Here is a 25,748-nt window from a genome sequence, read left to right as displayed (position 1 = left end):
TCTGGTTCTGTGTGTAGTGCACAGCACTAATCATCATGTTGCTGCATGGAGACCACCCTCTGGAACGCTTCAAAAGAACCCCGGGGCCGGCCAGACCCCACAATGAGAAGCAGTGTTTCTTAGTTAGGGGAGTTTTGAATTGTGTGAATTTAATAGAACACTGGCCTGTAATGCTCACTATAGCCTCTGGTGCTCAATATTTCATGTCAATGGCCAATGCCCCTAAAAAATGATATACCGACCCCCATCTGAAAATATGTTGTTCCAGGGACCCCCTCGGAAGCAAAGATTTTAGTTAAAAACGTTCGCTGTGAAAGAATAAATATTCAATGATTTGCACCACATTTTCACGATTTTTCAAAAATAGCAGACCTACAAGCTCGTAGTGCGGCACTCAGTGGCGCGCTATGAGCTTGTAGATCTGCTATTTTTCAATAGCTAAAGCATAACATAAATGCTTTAAAACACCAAAAGGGGTTCCTGCCCCAAAATGGGATAAAAGTAAAACTGCAACTAAGAAACGAAACGCTTTAAAATTCGATTACATTATATTAGTATGGGTGCTTAGCGGTTTAAAAAAGAAAAAGAGTAAATGTACTTTGCACATCAGCCTCTGCATCAGACTGGCCGCGCTGGAGAACCGTGGGTCCGACCGACTCAATACCGGGCACTGCACTCCCTGCGGTGGTGTGGATGGCGTGTGTCGAATATGAAGTCGGTGGGTCAAACGGTTCTCGAGTTACAGTACGTGCATTACACACACGCACGCACACACGCAGACAGAGACTTTATAGTAGGATATGCCAAGGACCCCCATAAGAGAAGATTTTTACGGCTCTAGCAGTGATTATCAACCCGTTTAATTTCAAGGACTCCCAGTTTGACATGCATTAGGCTACGGTCCCCCATTTTAATAGCATTTCTATATCCCAAATCCCCAATTTATATTTGTAACATCAATATTAATTTAACTCTGAGAGTGTACTAATGGATGCAAACTCACAGGGTTACAGAGTTACAGGTCATTGGTTTCAAACTATCATTTAGCTGCGGGACCTACTATACTGTACATTTTTTCCATAGCAGTTCTACATGCTCACAGTCACAACGCAACGTTACGCAATTTGAATATCCAAAGTTTAAGGTTTTGTAATCATAACCTACGTAAATATGCAAAGTAATTGGTAAGTAAACTTTTCAAAAAAAAAAATATAGTAGTGGACAAACAAAAGTACCCAGAGATGCTGTGGGGTAAAAGTATAAATTAATTTATACCCTAAATGCCTACATTGTTAATTGTAAAAGTACCTACTTTTTTTTACTTATGTACTTGTATACAGTACTTACAGTAGTTCAGTGTACTTCAAATGTAATCAGTTACTATCCACCACTGGTCTGTACAACAGTGTCACCGTGGGAGAGAGAGAGAGAGACAGTGAGAGCGCCCCCGCATTCAGCCCTATAAGCATCACACACATTCCACAGTGAGAGCCGTGGAGGCTGTGGGGTCATGGCTGTGGCTTGGAACACAGAGCCGTGGAGGCTGTGGGGTCTTGGCTGTGGCTTGGAACACAGAGCCGTGGAGGCTGTGGGGTCATGGCTGGGGCTTGGAACACAGAGCCGTGGAGGCTGTGGGGTCATGGCTGTGGCTTGGAACACAGAGCCGTGGAGGCTGTGGGGTCATGGCTGTGGCTTGGAACACAGAGCCGTGGAGGCTGTGGGGTCATAGCTGTGGCTTGGAACACAGAGCCGTGGAGGCTGTGGGGTCTTGGCTGTGGCTTGGAACACAGAGCCGTGGAGGCTGTGGGGTCATGGCTGTGGCTTGGAACACAGAGCCGTGGAGGCTGTGGGGTCTTGGCTGTGGCTTGGAACACAGAGCCGTGGAGGCTGTGGGGTCATGGCTGTGGCTTGGAACACAGAGCCGTGGAGGCTGTGGGGTCTTGGCTGTGGCTTGGAACACAGAGCCGTGGAGGCTGTGGGGTCATGGCTGTGGCTTGGAACACAGAGCCGTGGAGGCTGTGGGGTCATAGCTGTGGCTTGGAACACAGAGCCGTGGAGGCTGTGGGGTCATGGCTGTGGCTTGGAACACAGAGCCGTGGAGGCTGTGGGGTCTTGGCTGTGGCTTGGAACACAGAGCCGTGGAGGCTGTGGGGTCATGGCTGTGGCTTGGAACACAGAGCTGTGGAGGCTGTGGGGTCTTGGCTGTGGCTTGGAACACAGAGCCGTGGAGGCTGTGGGGTCATGGCTGTGGCTTGGAACACAGAGCCGTGGAGGCTGTGGGGTCATGGCTGTGGCTTGGAACACAGAGCCGTGGAGGCTGTGGGGTCATGGCTGTGGCTTGGAACACAGAGCCGTGGAGGCTGTGGGGTCATGGCTGTGGCTTGGAACACAGAGCCGTGGAGGCTGTGGGGTCATAGCTGTGGCTTGGAACACAGAGCCGTCGCGGTGGGCTTGTTGAGGGAGGGGAGTTTCTGGAACACAGTTTCTGCGGTGATGTCTAAATATTGGACCCACCGCCACTGAGTCCCATGGTTTATGTCTGTGTATAAACGTTAGTGGTTGGGGGGGGGGGGGGGGGGGAGACGATGACAACGCTGGGGTCAAAGTCCTCGACGTGTGAGCCATTGGCCTGGAGATCGAGAGGGGGATTTCCTGGGATTTAATAAACATGGTCTCTCAGTCTCTCTCTCTCTCTCTCTCTCTCTCTCTCTCTCTCTCTCTCTCTCCCCTCGGCACCCTGGGAAATAAAAGCGCTATGTGCCAATCTGACAGCAGTAAACATAACAGAGCTGCCCCCCACTCCCCAGAGATGATTCTACACACTGAGATGACGACTCTACTACACACTGCGATGGAGTATAGCACACCGGAGCTCAAACCGTGGGGGTGAAAAGTAAACTAGATTTACTCAAGTAACCAATAAAAAGCCTCCCATTACTTTATTACCGACTTAGATCATTAATACATGCATTCTAAAACGGTTTAGTCCCAATACTTGATTTGATTCTGATTGGCTGGTTGCCATGGTAAATATCACGATAATCCACACCTTCAATCTACTTTTATGTCATTCCCAGCTGCGTTACATTGATGAACTGGGGAAGGGGAGCACTTGATTGCCTTATACAAACACTGGCCGTGCGGGCGTCTAAGCACCGCCCTCGCTCATATGACTGTGAATGTGTGTCTCCGGGCAGCCTAGTAAAAACATCAAGCGCCTCCTATTCCCCCCCGTCTGAGTAAAAACAAGGAAGTGTGGCTCACTCTGGTGGGCGCAAAGCGGCGCAAAGTGTAGCTACTTTTGTGAATTAGGAATAGTTTTGAGGTTAATATTGCTATATGTTTGTAAACCATTTTAGAAAAGCAATAAGCCACTCCAGATCCCAGTTTACCGGGTGTTTTATAATGGCTGAAAGGGTCGGAGACACTCCGCTACGCGTCGTGTCTCACTACACCTCCCAGCCATTATAAAATACCAGGTAACCTGAGACCTCTTGTGTCTTATTGCATTAACCAATTGATCCACATTCCTCGGCTATTCATGAAAAATAGTTAAATGAGACCTTCTGCATACTGAGTACTTCTACATGTTCTACTTAAAAGTATATTTTGAACCCTAAACCATTGTACTTATACTCATGTAACATTTTGAAAACAGGCCTTCCACTCTCATACACAAGAGAATGTCTTCGTTGTGGTTATTGCTACTTTGACTTAACCCATTTTGGGCGGGAACCCCTTTTGGTGTTTTAAACATTATGTTATAATTTAGCTATTGGAAAATAGCAAATCTACAAACTCATAGCGCGCCACCGAGTGGCGCGCTACGAGCTTATAGGTCTGCTATTTTTGAAAAATCATGAAAATATTTATTTCAGAAAACTGAAGGATTTAGAAGATTTATTTTTTTAATTTCGAGGTCAGGCCAGTACGTCTCCCACCACTGCCTGCATGGCTGAAACTAGTGCAGGGACAGACCAATATCATGAAGAGCAGATGTAGAGAGATGTACGTACTACGTACTGTAGCATGAAGCCAAAAAGTTTAATCCCCGAAGGTTAGAGCGGTAAGCACGCAGCATAGTAAGTCATATTTGAGTCCTGGAAATACTGTGAAAAGGTCAATTTAATTTTGTCTGTCGACATAGAATCAATCTTTACATCTTGCCTCGGATCGGCCGTTTTTGTATAGACTTGTGAGTCAAAGTTCGTTTGGGTGGGCGGCAGGGATCCGGTAGAGTGGCTCCTGCCAGAGTTAGTGTCCTTGACACCATCTCTGGATTAGTGTCAATTTGGGGGTCCTTGACATGAAAAAGTTTGCATGGCCGTTTTGAAACTGCGATTACCCGACGTAACCTACAGTGAAAAGTCTCGCTCATCAACTAGAGCAGTGGTTCTCAAAGTGGAGTCCAGACTCCAGGGACCTTTACAGGCAGTGTTGTTTTCGTCGACTAAAACTAAGACGAAAAATGTTCGTCGACTACCTATTTTCACTGACAAAAACTAAGACTAAATATACTGACAATTTTGTCGACAAATAAAAACTAGACTAAAATGTTAGGAAGGGACTAGTGGACAAGAGATTCAGTATAAGTCATTTTACACTTGGTTGCATGCTGAAAATAGCTATTTTCAGCAAGTGTAAAAACACTCATTACGACGGCATCAAGACCCGCCAAAATACATCTTTGTCGACTAAATCAACTGTAGATTTAGTCGACTAAAACTAGACTAACACTAAGACATTCCAGGTGACTAAAATGTGACTAAAACTAAATGAAGTTTCAGTCCAAAGACTATGACTAAACTAAAATAGAAATTTGCTGCCAAAAACAACACTGCTTACAGGTCTGTAACGTGGAACAAAATGGACCCATTCCAGTTGAATACTCTCAGAGTTATGGGAATACAACATTTCTTTTGAAAACCAATGAACACTAGTGCATGCTCCAAACCAATGAACACTAGTGCATGCTCCAAACCAATGAACACTAGTGCATGCTCCAAACCAATGAACACTAGTGCATGCTCCAAACCAATGAACACTAGTGCATGCTCCAAACCAATGAACACTAGTGCATGCTCCAAACCAATGAACACTAGTGCATGCTCCAAACCAATGAACACTAGTGCATGCTCCAAACCAATGAACACTAGTGCATGCTCCAAACCAATGAACACTAGTGCATGCTCCAAACCAATGAACACTAGTGCATGCTCCAAACCAATGAACACTAGTGCATGCTCCAAACCAATGAACACTAGTGCATGCTCCAAACCAATGAACACTAGTGCATGCTCCAAACCAATGAACACTAGTGCATGCTCCAAACCAATGAACACTAGTGCATGCTCCAAACCAATGAACACTAGTGCATGCTCCAAACCAATGAACACTAGTGCATGCTCGGAAAGCTACCATTAGCTAACTCTAAACCAATGAACACTAGTGCATGCTCCAAACCAATGAACACTAGTGCATGCTCCAAACCAATGAACACTAGTGCATCCTCGGAAAGCTACCATTAGCTAACTCTAAACCAATGAACACTAGTGCATGCTCCAAACCAATGAACACTAGTGCATGCTCGGAAAGCTACCATTAGCTAACTCCAGTACGGTTGAAGAGCATCAGAGAGTGATCACTGACTGTCACAACATTAATTAAGAGAAAGATCGCAGCAATGAGATTGCAAATGAAAAACATCCGGTACTGACATTATTGGACTAGGAACTGCTCCCAACGCTGAAATCACATCAGCAAAATTGGCCGACTTAAAGGACCACTTCACCACTTTTCAACCTATCTTCATATAATAGGTCCTCACTAATGGCGGACCTATTATGGCGCAATTTTTTTCTACTCTGTCTGTGTCTCATAGGAGGGCTGTGGGCAATTCAGAAACCGTCTTCCAGTGACATCATCGATGGGGAATACAAGCTAATAGAAACTGCAGGCTTTCTAGTGATGAAAAGTTGCAATGCGAAAATGGAAGCCATCGTTCTCACGATAATGAAAATCTAAACATTTTTGTAAAAAAATCTTGTTTAAAAAATAATCTGCCTAATGATGATGTCACTGGAAGACTGTTTCTAAACCGCCCACAGCCCTCCTATGAGACACAGACTGAGTAGAAAAAAATCGTGCCATTTTATCATGATTATTAGTGAGGACCTATTGTATGAAGATAGGTTGAAAAGTGGTGAAGTGGTCCTTTAATATCCCGGCTCCACACTCACAAGTGTAAGGGATATTGTACGGTTAAAAGTTTGGTGTGTGTGTGCGTGCTTGTGTGTGTGTGTGCGTGTGTGTGCGTGTGTGTGCGTGTGTGTGCGTGTGACGTGCGTGTGCGTGTGCATGTGTGTGTGTGTGTGTGCGCGTGTGTGTGTGTGTGTGTGTGTGTGTGTGTGTGTGTGTGTGTGTGTGTGTGTGTGTGTGTGTGTGTGTGTGTGTGTGTGTGTGTGTGTGTGTGTGTGTGTGTGTGTGTAAAGTTAAAGCTCTATATTATGACAGTAAATCATTGGCATATACAGTAGTGTTTGTTCTGTAACAGGGTTTCCTCCATCTCTCCAGCTCTTTGATAAGACATTTCAGACAGGCTGCCAATTTCATCCAATTGGGGTAGAGTACCCATTTAATTATCAGCTTCAATTTTTATAGTGTTCCAGTTCCAACTTTGTCTCCTTATTTACTTGTCATCACTTCCAATTTCACTTTGTTTACCCTGTATCAGTTCTCCTGGTTGGGGTTAAATTGCTGTCCTGACCTGAGAGTGCATTTTCTGTTCACTAAAAAGCAGCAGGAGAGATAGGGAGACCAAACCACTTATCTTAACAAAAACACGTTGTCTATGTCGGGTGGAAGCATCATACCGTATGTCCGAAACTGTAACTTTTCAGGATTCAAGTAGATTCATAAAGATAGCCTGAAGAAGTCTGCATAGGCCGAAACGTTGCCATGTTTCCCTATTAAAAATGTTTTCACTGCATTTGAAGACAGTGTGCGGGTGTTTGTTCTTTCTCATTACGTCGGGCACTTAACCCTCTCCTATGCACCCGTCGCATGTAGCTGTGAAAAAGCCTTGCTTTTAATTTCAGGATTCAAGTAGAAAAGTAGCAAAAGTAGCAAATCTACAAGCTCATTAGCTCAACTCGTTTTTCCCCATAGACGTTTCAGAAATAATTTATATAAAAGACCTGTAACGCTACGTCCGGCAAGGGGAATTCCCCCCTGTCAGGTGAAAAGAAGCAGCTTGGACTCCTCATGCATATTAGGAGGCATGAGGTCAGTCCGCTGCACCCCCAGGTTGGCAGAGGAAGTGTAGCGCCCAGGATTACATTAGATAATTGGCACTGGGTGAAAAAACTGGGTTGCAAAATTATAAATAAATAAAAAACACCAGTCTTACCGTTCTGGGTGAGCTTGGTGGAGCAGACCAGGGTGGAGATCTGGAAGGAGTCCTTGCTGATGGTGCAGGTTCCCAGGCTGTGGTTGTTCTTCCCCGTGGACGAGTAGCCCTTCTCCTCCAGCTCCAGCTTGGTGGCCGGCAGGTTGAGGTACAGAGACGAGTCCTCCAGCTTCTTGGCCTCCGCCTGTGGACGGACGGGTCGTCACCATCAGCACATTTTAGTTGGCGATTGATGATTTGAAATTAACGATTTGTGTTTATTTTATTTTTATTTTTACAATTTAGGCATTTAGCAGACGCTCTTGATCCAGAGCGACTTACATTTAAGCAAAAACAAAAGCATGGCATACATCACATATATAAAAAGTAGTTGAATCGTGTATAAACTAAGAACGTAATAGTGGAGTATCTATGTCAACTATACATACTATACTATATTATACAATATACATGTGTACTATAAAGTGCTATGACTACATAAAATGCAATTCTAGTGCTGTCTACGTAACAAGCTATAAGTCTGTCTAAAATACTATCTAAGTCGACATAAAATGCTATCTAAGGGGCTAGGCTAGGGCAAGTGCTACGGGCCATGGTGGAGTCTGAAGAGGTGGGTTTTCAGACTACGGCAGAATATTGGGAGTGAGGCTGCAGTTATGACTGTGATGGGAAGTGCATCACACTCTTTGGCCACACTTTTTACATACAATGGTTTCAGGCACACATGACGTGAATTCTCCTTTCATTGTCAATGGCAAATGTGAGACGTGACGGGGTGAAAAGCTATGTATAGGCCCTAAAAAAATAGGTAAAATACCCAGTTAAAAATAAATAAGTAGCTAATTTCTCAGTCTTTATGAACAGGCGATGAATAATTAACTGGCATACATAACAGAAACAGACACACTCTCCCTGGCTGAAACCCCCCACAAAAACAATGAAAACAAGACTGAATACTAAATATTCCGGATGATTCTCTCTTGTGTTAACTATTTAAGCCATTCTGGACGGGATACGCCTTTTGGCGTTTGAAGAATTATGTTATACTTTATCTATTGAAAAATAGCAGATCTACAAGCTCACAGCGCGGCTACGTGGATCTGCTGTTTTTGAAAAATTGTGAAAATGTTGTGCAAATCTTTGAATATATATTCTTTCACAGCGAAAGTTTTTAACTCAAATCTTTGCTTCTAGGGGGGGTTCCTGGAAGAACATATTTTCAGATGGGGGTCAGCGGCCAATTATATATAATTTTGCCTCGACATGAAAATATTTGAGAACCACTGACATAGAAACATGGGTTTTTCAGAAAACTGTCAAGATTTAGAAGACATTTGTAGAATCGTCCTCCAGGTCTGAATGGGTTAATTAACACGGAACGAGAGGGCCAACACAAAGGTGTCATTATACAGGCAGTTTTTAATTGGAAACTAATTTGATTTGTGTGTGTGTGTGTGTGTGTGTGTGTGTGTGGCTGGGGGAGTGACGACACTGCACTCCATATCAGCGTTGTCTTCTATATCTTTTTTCAGCTTGTGACTAAATAACTACGTACATTGGATCACAGGCTATTTTCTTTCCCATTTCCAAGTAACAGTCCAGTCCAGGTTTGAATGCGTTGTTATAGCAACCATAGCCTGGGCTCCACCTATGCTTTCTATGGCATAGGCACTGCAGCTCCCGGCAGGATCCGCTGGGAGAATCTAGACGCAGCTGCGCGACATGAGACTAATTAATTAGAGAGACAGAGAGAGAGAGAGGAGTGTGACTGTGTGTGTGTAGTGTGTACGTGTGTGCGTCAATTTAACAAAGGTGCAGACGATCAGAAATCAGCAGAGAGTGAGCGACGTTTGCGCTACTCTATGCCGAATTGAAATGGACTCGGTCCCAGCAGACTTTTATTTTTTCTCCCTGGAAATAAAAGCGTCTGGGTTTCCGAGGCTATAGCAACCACAGATAGCACCTTTGTGTGAACGTAGAAAGACCTGACCCTTCCTCATGCAAAAACTTTTATTTACAAAATAATCATTTGCAAAAAATAATAAGAAGAAATCACACCCGTGTGAAGTGAGGGGCCCTCTTATCATCATACAGCTTCACATTCCACCATGCTCAGCCAATCAAATCATCACAAACGTCATTCTGGCCAATCACCTTTGCCGTCTAACGCTTTTCTGCCCGCACTTATCTTCAATATGTACTTTGTAATGTTTCTGTCTAATGTATTGCTCTGTATGTTGCTGGACCCCCTCGAAAATGAGATGATACATCTCAAGGAGATATCCTTTCTCAATAAAGGTTCATATATAGATTGACATACAGCATGACATCAAACCCAATATAAGGACCTCCATGTAGGCTACGAATATGGAGAGATGGTGTGGAATCCCACCGCAAAACATACATTTTTATTTTAGTCAGTCATTGGAATGAAACTTCATTTAGTTTTAGTTGACTAAATCTATTTATTTAGTGGACTAAATGTATTTTTGGCCTTCATGGCGCCATAATGTAGATTGGCTATTTGCAGCATGCAAACAAGTGTAAAATGACTTGTGCTTTTATTTATACTGGATCTCTTTTTTCACTATGTTTAGTCTTAGTTTTAGTCATCATAGCTTATTTCCTTTCCGTTTCCGTCAGTGAAAAAAGGTAGTCGAAGAACACTTTTCGTCATAGTTTCAGTCGACGTAATCAACAAGGGACAAATGCACATAATGTACATGTTTTTTTTAAACTATTTACTCAATGAGACATATTAACAAGAGCCTGTGACTAAAAATAACCTGGATCCATTGAGACATCCTTTTTTAAATTTTTTCCCCTTCCCAGAACTGTCTTTGGAAGTTTATCCTTTAGGGATTGAGCACATGTCGCTGTACTGCTCAGCGCTCAGGGAGTAGGCCGACAGCACCTTCTTGAACTCCCCTAGTGGACAGTAGACGCCGCTGCAGCCCGGCAGCAGCTGGTCGCGGCCCAGATAGGAGACCTTGACGAAGGCGTCGCCCGTCTGGCGGTGCCGGTGCAGCTCCAGCGCCAGGTCGGCGGCGTACGGCGGCCAGCGCCCGTCGAAGATCCCCAGAGCCATCAGGCAGGGCATCAGGGTGGTGTCGTGCGCCGAGTACAAGATGAGCCTCCTGGCGTCGGCGGCGTCGGACCTGGACGCCAGCTTGTCCTCCATGTTGTCCACCATGGTTCTGAGGAGCGGCCCCACGCACAGCCTCACCGTGCAGTCCTCTGGGCGTCCCTCGGGCTGGTAGAGGAGGAGCATGGCGTCCACAGCCCGCCGCTCCACCATGTCCCTGGTCGCCTCGTCCTCCAGCGCGGCCGGCAGCGGCAGGCCGTGCGTCGCTCTGGCCACCATGTCGTCCCTGATGGCGACGAAGCCGCTGCTGCTCCGGTGACAATCGGCCACGTCCATCGCGTCCAGCACGCCGCGCAGGTCGGCCGCCATGCCCGGGACGGCGTCCGGGCCGAGGGCGATCTCCGCCCACCGCCCCTTGTCGACGTGCTGCAACAGCTCGCACGCCTGGTGGTTCGGCATGAGGATCTCGGACTCTGCGTCCGTCGTGGCGATGGGAACGACTTCCTGGGCGTGGCGGTCGAACAGGCCCGCGACCAGACAGCGGGCCGACCCGATGGTCCTCGCCATGTTGGTGGAGCGGACGTAGACCTGCTCGGGGCTGAAGGTGGCGCCCAGGAAGGCGGGGCTCTCCTCCTCCACGTAGCGCCTCCTCATCCTCCGCCCCACGTCGTACACCTGCTGCATGCCCAGAGCGGTCAGCTGGCCGGGGAAGGCTCCCCCCGCCAGGAGGGGCCCCCCGCGGAGGCGCTCCTCCCAGGGGGACGGGGGCTGGGGGCCTCCCAGCAGGTCCCTCACCACGTAGGGCACCAGGGTGTGGGCCGGAGGCTGCAGGAGAGGCCCCGGCTTCCACTGGGCCTCCGGGACCACGTCGGGGAGGGTCCACAGCGGGGTTCTGGCCCCGTGGCGAAACAGCACCTGGACCAGGCGGAGCTCGTAGGGGGAGGAGGGGTGATTTAAGGAGATCTCCCGTTGCTGCTGATGTGACCACAGTCCAGAGCCAAACACCGCTGAGAACAGACCCAGCAGGCTCACCTTGGTCCAGAGATTCTTCATTACAAATGTTCTACGCTAGACCGGTTGATGAGTGGTTAGTTACTACAGCCTTAAGGTCAAAATTCTGTGTATGCATCAATCAACATCCAACATCAATGCCTCTCTGAGCGTTCCTTTCTCACGCACTAGCTCAGTATGTGCGTCAGTACGCTGTTATATAGATTCTTCGGTCTGACATCACTCTGACATCACATACAACTCAAAGCGCCGCCATCAAGGGGGAAACCCTGTTCGCAATACTTATGACGCCCAGGATGTTCACACACGTCTTATCAAATGAAACCGTGGGGTGCCTGGGACGTGTGGGGATGTCCAAAGGGCCTTTGTGTGTGTGTGTGTGTGTGTGTGTGTGTGTGTGTGTGTGTGTGTGTGTGTGTGTGTGTTTGTGTGTGTGTGTGTGTGTGTGTGTGTGTGTGTGTGTGTGTGTGTGTGTGTGTGTGTGTGTGTGTGTGTGTGTGTGTGTGTGTGTGTGTGTGTGTGTGTGTGTGTATGTGTGTGTGTGTTACCTTGTAGACGATGAGGTCATGTTCTCCGTCTCTCAGCGTGGTGCCGTCATACCTCATCAGCTTAACGAACGACAGAGCAAAGATCTTCTCTGATTTGTCTTTGGCTGCAGGCAGGCAGGCAGGCAGACAGACAGACAGACAGACAGACAGGAGTTAGGGCTGCAACATCTTCTCAATTGAATTGATTATTAAAAAATATAGATTTATACAGTATATATATATATATATATATATAGTGGGGGTGGCGTTGGTAATTGAAAAATAGCATCAATACAATCTCACAATCTGCCATTTGTTATCATTTGTGACCAGTGCCAGTAGTTTGATATACAAGGGGGCCATGGTCATTTTTCAGTTCTTTACATATTATGAAACTGCACACTGTAACCTTTCATATGATGCATTGCTCATTGAAATTGGGGGGGAAATGAAGAAGATATGACCATTTGAAACTTGTTGAACCAGAAATGTTAAATTGGAGAATTCCCCCTTCAAAGATATCAGCAGTGATCTGTCACTTTAGGGGGCGCTGTTTTCCCTTCATTCCTCCATTAGCCAACCAGCAGTGTTGCCATGTCTGCTTATTATAATTAGTTGGCCATGTTTCTAAAGAAAAAGAATGCATAGGCCTACTGTACCAATAAGTCTTCACAATTAGAGAATGTTGTTATAATTGATAGTTTGCCTATTATCTCTCCTTTTTTAAATAGGCTACTGCATTTATTTGCCATTTTGTACTTCCACAAGTTAGGCAAAAATTAGGCTTATGTAAATGGTCCAGATGAGTACAAATAAGATAGCTATATTAGCCTGTTATTATTATTATTTGTCTGCAGAACCCCCATCTGAAAATAATGTATGCCAGGGACAAGATTGGTTTTATTATATGCTTGTAGATCGGCTATTTTTGCTTATTTTGGGCTTGTTTTCATATACGGGTTGCTTGTTTCTCTCGCAGAACCTGGCAACCCTGCAAAAAATAGCCGTTAGCTACATTTAGCATTATATATTGATATCAATCGTCAATCCTGTAGCTAAAACAAGTACATTATCGCGTTATATTACATATCGATGTGATCTGCATTATTATGACCTTAATTTTCATGGCAGGTACATTCCAAAGTAACTAATAAGAACCACGTTATGGTGACATAATGTTACAATGTTTACAATACATGCTAGTCTTCTTCTTCTTCTTCTTCTCTGCTATTGGAAATAAGAAGCCATGTTCCATTGTTGTGATGACCAGTGCCCCTAGCTAAAACATTCGCATGAATTAGCTTTAGGAGGACCGAAAATAAGCACACTTTTTACAAAATACGACTGTTAATACTTCTTTCTCTGCTATGTCTGTTAGCCAGTTAGTGAAAGACTAGTATTATCTTCAAAAACGATTGTGTACAAAAAGCGGAATTTTAGCGGAATTTGCATACTTTGAAGGTAAAGCTGATTTTCTGATTAGCATTGGTTAGCATTGCTAACTCAATGGTTTAAACATTAAACATAGTGACTTGTTTACGCAATTACAATGACTTAATGACACTTAAATGACTTTCTGATGGAATAAAAACATTCTTTAACATTCCAACTGTTTTTATGTGGCTAAAAACGAAAACCACCAAAAAAAAAAAAATAATTTAATTTTAGATTCTATTGCTATATGCTATTGCCGAGTTGTGGTTTAAATCTCTGGCACTGGTCACATTTTTGAAAAATCTTGCAAATGAGAAAGAAATCAAAGCAAAGTGGTAACTCTGATGGAAGTAACCTGTTTGGGAGTAACTTGGGAGTTGTGAGCTTGTAGATCAGCTATTTTCGGTGAAGCCATTCGTTGTACAGGAATAAAAGGAGGCGATTAAGTCCGGGCCCCTGGAGGAGCCCGTCCAATGAAGTATAGAATACTGTAGGGGTCAGAATTCAGTCACCGACCGTTTTAATAAAGTGTATACACTTCCCATTGCCATCTTAATACATTTGCAACGTTTGTGGTTCCGGTCACAAAACATTGTCAGATGTTTGAGAACCACAGGCACGCAACACGACGCGCTCTGCAGAAGAAGCTACAGGCCAGCCAGAGAGTTATGGCTGTTTGCTGTAACCACGTGTCGGGCAGGGTGCAACAACATACATCACCATCACGGATCAACACGGCTCAAATTTACGCGCGCGGGGACGTGATTCATATGCGTTGTATCTGCATGAATCCCCCCCCCCTCATTGGTTGGCTGCCCGCGGCCCTGCCGGTGAATAATTGCCGCGCTGTGGCTGGAGAGGAGAGCCAGCAGAGAGAGAGAGAGAGAGAGAGAGAGGACAACAGTACATGTGCAACTAAAGGCTGTGGGCTAATGCGAGTGGTGTTGCACGTCTCCCCGCGGGCCCACACCTTCCTGTTTAACTCGGAAGGACAACCAGGTCCGTATAGTGCGGGTGGACGGGCGGCATAAATGAGGATAAGACAGAAGTTCTCACAATCGGTTCTAGTGAGCAGAAATAATCAATAATAAGCAGACTTGGCAACCTGACTGTAGAAAGTAACAGTACAGTAAAGAACCTGGGGGTCATTATTGATTCTGAATTGAATTTTAATTCACACATTAATCATGTTACCAAGATTGCCTTTTTTCACCTTAGAAATATTGCACGTGTGGTATCCATTTTAGTCCATATTTGCAATTTTCTATGTCAAGACTATACATTTCTGTGCTAAGTCAGTTCGTCTCCAAGGCCAGCTGTCTTTGTTATTCAAAGTTGGGGTGGCGATGGTTTGTTTACGGTTTGCTGTCTGTTCCTGCTGCAATTTGTGTAAAAATAGAATTGGTGTTGATAGCTGCATGGGAGCATATGGTTGATCAAGGGGTCTTCAGAGGAACAGTGAACACGCCTACATTCTCACCTCAGTTTGTGAAACTGTACTTAATTCCATGACATTCAATGTAACTGGGTCATTCTCCCCAGCGTTTCGTCAGGACTGACGATAACGTAAATGCCGTGCACATTTACTCTCCTGTATGGTATTTTAATATACTACACACGAATCAGAGCCTATTTGTCTTTGGACGATGCAAAAGTGCTAATCCATGCCTTTGTTTTTTCTCGGCTTGATTACTGCAATGCACTTTTTTCTGGACTGCCTAAGAAAACAACTGGCTGATTACAACTTGTCCAAAATGCAGCAGCCAGAGTTTTAACTAGAACTAAGATGAGAGAACATATTACTCCAGTTTTGGCTTCACTGCACTGGCTTCCGGTTGTTTTTAGGATTGATTTTAAAATTATTTTACTTGTGTATAAAGCTCTCAATGGTCTCGCACCTTCCTACCTACATGACTGCCTGCCTAAATATGTCCCAAACCGCCCCCTAAGGTCTTCCACTGCAGGCCTGCTCGCTTTGCCTAAAACAAAACAATACGGGGAAGCAGCTTTTTGCTTCTACGGGCCGACGGCATGGAACAAACTCCCACTGTACCTTCGACAGGCAGCCTCTGTAACAATTTTTAAAGCACATCTCAAGACCCACTTCTACACCCTTGCTTTTAATTGATCTTTTATTTTTGTTATTCATGTCCTCACTGCATTGCATTACTGCTTGTTTTTTAATGTTTATACCTTGCTTTTCTTTTTTTTCTCCATTGCTCTGTAAAGCACTTTGAGCTGCATTTCATGTCATGAAAGGTGCTATACAAATAAAGTTTTATTATTATTAATATCTGCAGTAACAGCATGCTAACACTAGGGGCAGCAAAGGTGTTAAGGGGAACAGTCGCGATGCGACAACGCAAGCGAATTTACGTGAGCGCGGTCCCGTGAATTTGTTGTGCGCGTGCTCGTCTCGTGCACACGTCCGCGACTCACCAGACCTGCATACTGTTTAGCATCTTTTTTTTTACGCTTGCCTGCGCCCCTCTTGAGCAGACCTGGAGGAGACCTGTCGTTGATCCAGACCTGTAGCAGACCTGTCGTTGATCCAGACCTGGAAGAGACCTGTCGTTGATCCAGGCAACAACGCCTGCGTTCCTCGCTTCCCATTTGAAAGGCCAGTTAAACTAAATGAAAACTATTCAAGAGTCTATGACTAAAACTAAAATAGAAACTTTGCTGCAAACAAAACAGCCACATTGTTCCCATGTGGACCGCGCTGAGATCCACACAATTCAATAATGTCCAACTCTGAGCTGAGCTGTCAGTTTGTTTCCATGTTTGTTCCACTAAACTAAATGACAATACCCTCCCTAGGTGGTGGCATCTCTCTCTCTCTCCCTCTCCCTCCCTCCCCTCCCTTCCCCTGCAGGAAGAAGAACATCAAATCTCTCTCTTGAGCTAAAACGTTTAGGAACCACTGATGTAAACAGAATCTGTATTCTGTTTTTATTTTATGAGAATCCATTAAAAATGAAGCATTAGTTAACTAAATGCTGGGCCCACTGGCTCAGGAGGAAGAGTGGCGATGGCGCTTTGGTGGAAACGGAGGGTTCCCGCCGGTTCGATCCCCGGGCGGTTCCCTCCCCCTTCTTGGTCAGAGTGGCCTTGAGCAAGATGCTGAACCGTGAAATGCGTGCGCTCATGCGTCACATCGTAAAGCGCTTTAGGATAAAAGCTGCTATATGAGGCACCATTTACCACATAATGGATAGAACCCCTTCCAATGCTGCTGGTAGTCAGTGACAGTTTTTTTTGTTTAGCAAGGCTCATCAGCGCCCCTGCAGCCCGAGTCACCTGAGGTGATCCAGTTTCTAAGGTTGACTATTAACCCATTTTGGGCGGGAACCCCTTTTTGGTGTTTTAAAGCATTATGTTTTACATTAGTCTCTGCAGGAGCAGTACAGCGCAGGGAGACGGACCATGACGGGAGGGCTCTACAGATGGATTAGGCCTGTGAGACCTGTCCATTATCCACCAAGAGGAGCTCTGTGAGACCTGTCCATTATCCACCAAGAGGAGCTGGATTAGGCCTGTGAGACCTGTCCATTATCTGTATCATGTACTGTACTTAGGTTGGTACTGTACACATTTGTGCCGCATTTTCACGATTTTTCAAAAATAGCAGACCTACAAGCTCGTAGCACGTCAACTAAATCTACAGTTGATTTAGTCGACTAAAATGTATTTTGATGCCGTCGTAATGACTGATTTTACACTTGCTGATAAAGGTCAATCTACAAGCTACTCAGCTTGCAACCAAGTGTAAAATGACTTATACTGGATCTCTTGTCCACTAGTCCCTTCCTAAACATCTAGTTTTAATTCATCATGTCATGCCAATACTTCAGTACGTTTACGAAAGTATAATTGTTGAAATACAGCCCTTTTACTAGAGAAAGAGTATTAAGTGTGTGTATTGCTACTGTTGCTGTACCGATGCTCGCTAAAAGCGCGGGGCCAGGGCCTAATATCGCTGATTAACGCATCACAGGGGGTGAACGTCTGAAGTATTTATCACATGTGTTTGGTTTGGATGGCTTCTATTAATTTGTCTGGCAGCCGACCGCTTGGCTTGCTGTGGTCGGCGGCGGTGCACGGTTGTTCTGTTGGCGTGTTGTTGTTGTTGTTGTTGTTGTTGTACTCACAGTCCTGCGACGAGCGGTGGCGGAAGGTGAAGCGCAGGTGGCTGCGATTCACATCCTCGATGGGAATGGCCACCTGGGAGAGAGAAAGAGAGAGAGAGAGAGAGGAGGGGGGGGATTAACAACCTTTGTACGTTGGGTTATATGACATGTGACATGTCTAGTATGACAATCCCTATATTTGGTCCGGGTTGACCTAGTGCTGATATCAGATTGATGTGATAGAACCCATATATGGATGGATCTTACTGACTCAGTCATCAAAGCACAGTCGGACAATATATAATAGAGGTCTGCTCAAGGGAGAAGGCAGAATGTCCTGGTTTAAGTCCTAGTTGGCCACCACTGCAGCGAGTTCTAAACGGAATTCTCAAATAAACGTCTTTAGGTCACAGAACCACCGGCCCCGGAGCAACTTCTCCAGAGGATTTCGATGTCAACACTGCTATACAGACTGTTTAGCACAAGGGACGCACGTCGTTGAAGCTCTACAGCTACACCGCGGTGCTGATAGAGCCCATCATTTACATATGGGGAAGGTACAATGGCCGCGATGTGTTTTATGCGTTCGATGTCAACGCCCACACATGGTTCCGGCCCGAGGTTTCTGGGGCGGTACCGGTGGCGAGCGGGATACACACACAGCCGTTGTCTCGGGGAAGGTCATGTACGTCATGGATGGAAAGTCAATTGAATATTACAAGTTGGACACCACCAAAATGGTCTGGTCTTTAGTTGAAACCAGCGGCACTCCACCACTTTTTTCACTTCATTCAGTTTTAGTCCCTATATCTGCAACCATCATCGGGACAAAGATGTTTGTAGTTGTAACACGTACACCGTCAGAGTGCTTGACATGGAGACAAATTGCTGGCTCAGTTCTACAACAGATTCTGGCGTATATCATATATCATATTCAGCCTTTCATCAAATGTCAGCCATGGCCTACAATGGAGAGATATACATATGTAGTGGAAGAAACATTTTAGGAGACCAATATCTGTGGAAAGTAAATCCAGAGACCTTATCCTGGATGAAGATTGAGCTCAAGGGGAAAGGCCGAGGGCCAAATCATATAATGACGTGCTGGTGCATGGTGGGAGATCGCATCTTCTCCTTAGGACCCAATGATCTGTACATCTTGGACATCAGTTTGAAGTTTGAAGACATTATGCAAGCTTGCTGTTCTTCAGTATGGCCTGGAGCGGACGGGACTCCCACACAACATCACGTGGGAAATGGCAGTAATGCCATACATCGCCCACAAGAGCAAAAGAAAGAAAGTGAATTGAGCGTCACTTCACATACACGCGAGGGGGTGGGGTGGCTAGTGGCTACTAAGGCTGTCCCCGAACATTCAGGGTTTGAATCTTCGCTCGTTAAGGTTGGCACTCGAATCTAAATGTATGGCCTTGAACCATTTGTTTTTATTTATTTATTATTATACATTTTTATTATTATAATCTTTCTTTCTTTTTTACTCAGAAATATATCTCGGCGAGAATGCGATATGCATAATAAGAGTACTATGTTCATGTTGTGTTTACAATAATTTGAAAGTCCTGCAGACGGCAGAAGAGACAAACACAGTGACACACACACACACACACACAATGCGCTTCTGAGAGTAGCCTACACAGGTGGAAGAAATTAACGAGCTACACTCTCGTTTTAGCTGCCTGCCAGCAACTCATTCAACTCATCATGGCTCATTTTTATGGAATGATGAGCTTGCATCAGGCACGTAGCTGACCATTTGCCCTACTCGTAGGATATTTGTGCTGCCCCCCTCCCGACGAGAGTGCTGCTAGCCTATTCCTCATGCAGATCGGCTATTTTCGCTGTTTGCGAGGACGCACACACGGCCGCTCGTCATTATTACGTGGCGGAGCCGCAGCAGCGGAGCACATGTCAGAGCCACTAGACGCTGTGTGTGTGTGTGAGTGTGAGTGTGAGTGTGAGTGTGAGTGTGAGTGTGAGTGTGAGTGTGAGTGTGTGTGTGTGTGTGTGTGTGTGTGTGTGTGTGTGTGTGTGTGTGCGCGCGTGCGTGTGTGTGTGTGACTGTGTGTTGGGACTGGGAGAGACGAGAGATTGATAAAGAGAGGGCGCTGCGCTCTCTTCAGCTCTGCGCTAATCATGTTCAAGGCGGATATATTGTGTTGAATTGCAGCCTGGTTAAAAGCACTCGGATAAATTAATTAATTTGAAACAAGTTCGCTCGAAAATTCCTGCCGAAGTTCGAGTCCTAAAAACAGGGCTAGGGTACAGCCTTAGTGGCTACACACACACACAGCCACAAAAGTGCGCTCCTCTTGAGACTATAAAATCCGCCCATAAGACTATAAGAATCACACCCGTGTGAAGTGAGGGGCGCACGGGTGTCATGGGTCATGATTTATGATGATATTGTCAATGGGAATTTAATCTTGTGTGTTTGCTCGTCTACATTTTATTATCCATTAATTGTTTCTGGCAATTGTCAGTGAAATGTAATGTTTGTGTTAGGACAAGAATCTACAGTTTCTACACTATAGCTGGATATAGGAGGGGCTAGCGGCCCTCCATAAAGGAACAGACAAAGTGAAGCCAAGATTAAATTCCCATTGACAATAAATGGAGAATTCACGTCATGAGTATCTTAGCAAAGATAAGAGCGCCCCTCACTTCACACAGGTGTGATTTTTCCTTTTCTTTTGTGCAGTGGTTAAAAAGACAACAGAAATTCACAATACGCAAATGCTATAAAACCTACTTTTAAAAAACAGGTACTTTAGTTTAACCCATTTCAGGCCTGACGTCGAAAAAAAACAATTTTCTGAAAGATTTGAGGCACATTTTAACGATTTTTAAAAAATAGCAGATTTGCAAGTTCATAGATTGTAGATATGCTATTTTTCAATAGCTAAATTATAACATGTTTAAAACACCAAAAGGGGTTCCAAAGTCCCAAAGTGGGTTAAAGCATAATATATTAAAATCCATATGGAGCAATTATAAGTACTGTAGATGATGATGAAATAAAAATGTAACCTCTGTGTTTGAACACAAACACAGAGCAAACGGGTGAAGAACAATCCAAATTCCAGGTCTAATGAATAGCTTCCTGTTGACAACAAGAAACAACTGACAAACTGCTCTCCTTTTATCTCTCGTCCTTGCTGAATATTTGAAAAACGTATACAGATGTATATAAATTTACATTTCATGGCCCGGCAGGTTTGCAGTCGTATTATAAATATATATATATATATTCCTCTGCTCTACATATTTGTCATGTTATTTATGGCCTCTCTCAGTATTCATGTGTGTGTGGGTGTGTTTTTTAAGCATTCAACCTCCCAATATGGAAAGCAACGGGATAACTATGAGACTGAAGTCTAATTCACCTATCGCAAGCCCCTCTCCCCAAGCACCAGCTCCACCCCGACCTACGACAGAAACTCTACTTTCCTCAGCAGTATACAGTTGAAGTCAATGGAGGACCTAAGACACACAAGGTATTTTAATACATTATTTTAGCAAGTTTCATTGTTTTCGTTGAAACTTTTCTTTGTATGGGTACTGTAATTGTTATGCTTGCTACGTTAGCTTAACTATGGTTACATTATATTAACCAGCTAACATCTGCTAGTAAAAACACAACATGACCATCGTAATGTAACATTAGCAAAAGTAATGTCTTTAACATGTTTTGAGAGTCGGCCGGGTGGCGATAAACTTTAACAAAAGCAGCCTATAGCTAGCTCTCGTCCAGGCTATGGAGCAGAGCTACAGGCAAAGTATATTTTCTGCTTCAAAAAGGGGATCCATAAACAAAAATATAAATGTAGCCTCTCCCATAACAACTACAGTACCCATACAAAGAACAGTTTAAACGAAGACAATGAAACTTGCTTAAAATAATGTATTAAAATACCTTGTGTGGGTTTGCTCCTCCATTGACTTCAACGCTATGCTGCTGAGGAAAGTAGAGTTTCTGTCGTAGGGGGCGGCGCGACGGGGCTTGTGGGAGGGGCTTGCGATTGGACAATTCCTACTCCGTAGCGCGACGGCGTTGCTTGCCGACAATAACACATATTCAAGCTATACCACAGCTTCAAAATCTCTTATGACCTTTATTATAGTTGGAAAGAATTAGTTCTCAACGTCGATTCTCTTTTTCTTGTTGTTTAAATAACCCAGGCTAGGAAGGTTGGTAAACCTGCGTAAAGTTCAACTTTGAGCTGCATCCAACCTGCCATTTTCCTCTGCCTTACCGTTTGGACACTGGGGAAAGTTGAAATGTCATTAATGGGGTAATACGTGTGTGTGTGTGTGTGTGTGTGTGTGTGTGTGTGTGTGTGTGTGTGTGTGTGTGTGTGTGTGTGTGTGTGTGTTTGTGCCTGTAAAACTAATAGTGTTTTTGTTTGTGTGACTGGGGTGGCAGTTGAAGGGCCTCATGTACAAACCTTGAAGGTTTCAAACCAGCGCGGCTGCTTCACTTGGTAGTAGATGACCGACTTGTACTCCAGGATTCCCTCGTCTCCAGCGCCCGGAAAGATCACGTTCTGAGAGGAGGAGATGAGGAGGAGGAGAGTGAGTGAGTGAGTTATCAAAGATCACGTTCTAAGAAGAGGAGGAGAGTGAGTGAGTTATCAAAGATCACGTTCTAAGAAGAGGAGAGTGAGTGAGTGAGTTATCAAAGATCACGTTCTAAGAGGAGGAGATGAGGAGGAGGAGAGTGAGTGAGTGAGTCATCTCGCAAGAGCGACTTATATCCCATTTAGGCCTGACATCGAAATTTAATTTTTTTTAAATTGCCTTTTTTATTTCCTGAAAAACCTCATGTTTCTATATCAGTGGTTCTCAATATTTCATGTCAAGGACCCCAGAAATTATATGTAATATGCCGCCGACCCCCCATCTGAAAATATGTTGTTCCAGGGACCCTCCAGAAGCAAAGATTTGAGTTAAAAACTGAAACTCTGAAAGAATATATTCAAAGATTTGGAGCACAATTAAACGATTTTTCAAAAATATCAGACGTACAACCAAAAGGGACCTACAACCAAAAGGGGTTCCCGCCCAGAATAGGTTATTCTGGTAATCGTTGGCTGGGCTGTGACTAAGCATATTCAAAGTGACAGGCTCGCGGAGGTCGCGCTATTATCTGCCTGTCCAAACATTAGCACTTTCACCGCATGCGGAAAATTGACTACCGCTTATACCATCGGATGTGCTTCTTGAGGGCACAAAAAAAGGAAAAAAAGAGAAAAAAAAGGAAGCAGCTTAGCGGCATGGGCGCCTTAACGCATTTAGGCCTGACTTCAAAATTGAAAACAATTCTTCTAAATCCTCCAGTTTTTTAAATAAATATTTGCACGATTTTTCAAAAATAGCAGACCTACAAGCTCGTAGCGCGCCACTCGGTGGCGCGCTATGAGCTTGTAGATCTGCTATTTTTCAATAGCTAAAGTATAACATAATGCTTAAAACACCAAAAGGGGAACCCGCCCAAAATGGGTTAATGCGTGACGCCCCCGTCTGTCGGCTGCCAATCTCCCTGACAGCGATGTGGAAATTAGAAATAAATGAGAAATTAAATATTGAAGAGGGGGAGGGGCGGTGGGTGGTGGCCTCACCTGCTAAGGCGGCAGCCGGGAGAGGAGAGGGGAGGGGAGGGGAGAGGAGAGGAGAGGAGAGGAGAGGAGAGGAGAGCTACTAGTTTGTGGGGGTCCTCTATTCTCACAATGGATCAATAAGGGCGGCTGTGGAAAGCAGTGTGAACCCCGAAGAGGACTTGACATTATAATCATTTTGTGTGGTGTGTGTGTGTGTGTGTGTGTGTGTGTGTGTGTGTGTGTGTGTGTGTGTGTGTGTGTGTGTGTGTGTGCATGCGTGCGTGTGTGCGTGCCTGCATTGGCGGGGGTGATGCCTAATAGAGTATCAGTCAGCCCTCAGCCATCACTCTCCTCAGTGCTCTGGCTCCCTCCCTGGCCAGCCCGTGTGCTTTGGGGGAGGAGGGGTGGGGGGGGGTGGCTGACACACTCCAGCACTAATGCCTTCTGACAACCAGCAATTATGAGGAATAACAGGCTTCTTCCCCGACTTGCAGCGAACCGCACTGGAGGGGGTGGGGGTTTCAGGGGGCCGGGGGTGGGGGGATGGCGCAGGTGCATGTTGCTTTTATGTGTGCTGCCGCAGCTACTCCGGCCCGGCACTTCGCTAAGCCGCTGGTTCTCGTCTCCAAACACCTTCATGTCAAGGAAACCCCCCCGTGTATTTTTTGGGTCACGGACCCCCATCTGGAACCACTTTGTAAGGTTGGCTATTCCTTGAATTCCCCAAGTATAAAAAAGGGCTAAAGTGGTTAAACCGATCGTGAAGCTTTATTAGGACGATTTTCCCCAGGAGTGTGTTGACCTATTAAGACCTAGCCTCTGCACCCACGGCTTCAGCATCCCGCTCAAAAAGAAAAGCCTGGGGAAAAGCTGGTGGGCGGCAGTGGGCCAGGGCTGTAGAGTGCCTGGATGGTAACCGCTGTAGAGGCTCCAACGGGCACCGCTCTAGTCTTTTAAACAAGCTGATAATAGCAACCCATCTGAAAATGTATTTTCTGTTTATATTATTAAAGAACTGGAGAGTCGGGGAGACATCCCGTTACTGAACAAATACACTATAGCAGTGATTACTACCGGAATATGGACATTTACATTTTTGTTTTAACGAAATAAATATCACTTACTACTGTACACTATACCTGTAAGCGTCAGTGAATGTTATTCTGCTGTTTTTCATGAAATGACTTGTGCTTTCTTAGAATGACATCCAAGCAAAGTGTTTCCTTTGCTACGAGGCGAGGGGGAAGTTGCTTTCTTCATTATCACGCATCACTCGGGAATGGACATAATCGCAGGAAATGACAGAAAGTGCCTCTCATCTGCTTCTGAAATTCCTCGCTGCCAATTACAATCGGTGAAGACAAGACAGAGCATTTAACCAATTACGAATGATCTCCGGGGATTCGGGATATATAGAGAGATGAGATTAATTTCAGCAGCTAGCCGAAAGCTAAAAGAAAAAGTCGTAGAGGAGCTCTTTTTCCCCAAACTGAGGCGGAAAGTAACCAAGTACTGTACTTGAGCATCATTTTTGAAGTACTTTTAGATTACTTATTACTTAAATGTCTTTCTTTATACCTCTACTGCACTACATGATCTTGGAGGCAAATATCGCACATTTTACTCCAGAACTATTATTTTTAATTAAATTGCAGTTACTAGTTACTAGGGCTGACCCAAAAAAATTGATTAATCGACGTTCAATCGATACGCACAGGAATCGATTTTGAAATTTTGAATCGAATAGTCATTAAAAAAAAAGCGTCCCTTTTTGGTCAGCGAGACGGCCCATTTTGGTCCGCGAGCCATGCTCGCGCCTCGCAGAGCCTCCTCCGTCCTCACGTGTTAACAAGGAAGTCCAGCAACTACAGTCATGCCGTCCAGCGGTCCACGCAGGAAAAATAAGTCAAAAGTGCATTTTAAAATATGCAAAGAAGTCCACGACCACTCACCACTGTGATGTCAAAATAATGTGCCACGTTATGTAAAGTTGGCACCTATATAGCGAAGAGGATTCTATCCATCCCTGATTCCCTGCCACTACAACCCCTTCGGAGCGCATCTTCTCCAAAGCGGGATTTATTGTCTCTTTTCTGCACTAAGTACGGTAACTAACTATAATATTGCACTCTCAGAGACAGAGCCGCTTTTTTGGTTGTGCGAACGCGCCTGCGAGACGGCATTTTTGTATTCTTTGAAATGGAACGGCTTTGCCTTTATGTCTCTCTCTCTCTCTCTCTCTCTCTGGTATTTAATTACATATTTCCATTTTGCACCAATATTATACTGCCATGTCTTAATACAGTGTTCCTTTTTACAAATAAAATATGCACATTAAGAAGGTTGATCACAAAGTTAGTGTTGTATAGGCTATAGGCTACTTTGATGGGAATGCGAAGCGAATAAGAACACCTGCCTGCATTATTTGCACTCTTTTTACTTGTTTGTAAATAATAATAATAACTTAAGTCGAATCTAACATTTCAAAAAGTCAAGTGCTCAACGTGTCAAATAAACCAAAGAAAAATCTGACGG

At 44.8% G+C, this 25,748-nt stretch overlaps 2 protein-coding genes across 2 annotated transcripts in view; both read right to left on the bottom strand.

Annotated features, from left to right (window-relative positions):
* The window catches only part of dock1 (dedicator of cytokinesis 1), a 459,680-nt gene that overhangs the window by 355,146 nt on the left and 78,786 nt on the right, over window positions 1–25,748 (bottom strand). The window contains exons 15-18 of the mRNA XM_083788125.1: window positions 22,062–22,160; window positions 17,617–17,689; window positions 12,053–12,156; window positions 7,409–7,592 (exon numbers count right to left, since the gene is read on the bottom strand). Coding sequence (XP_083644251.1) covers window positions 7,409–7,592; window positions 12,053–12,156; window positions 17,617–17,689; window positions 22,062–22,160 — 460 coding nt within the window. The remainder of the gene's footprint in view (window positions 1–7,408; window positions 7,593–12,052; window positions 12,157–17,616; window positions 17,690–22,061; window positions 22,161–25,748) is intronic.
* LOC310874063 (lysophosphatidic acid phosphatase type 6-like) lies at window positions 10,257–11,546 on the bottom strand (the record flags this gene model as incomplete). The annotated part of the gene is made up of 1 exon (XM_083786729.1): window positions 10,257–11,546. The coding sequence occupies one exon, from the start codon at window positions 11,544–11,546 to the stop codon at window positions 10,257–10,259; it is 1,290 nt and encodes a 429-aa protein (XP_083642855.1).

Source organism: Protomyctophum parallelum, assembly GCF_964188405.1.
Source record: "Protomyctophum parallelum genome assembly, chromosome: 17".
Lineage (NCBI taxonomy): Eukaryota > Metazoa > Chordata > Actinopteri > Myctophiformes > Myctophidae > Protomyctophum > Protomyctophum parallelum.
This window is presented reverse-complemented; position numbering and strand designations above follow the sequence as displayed.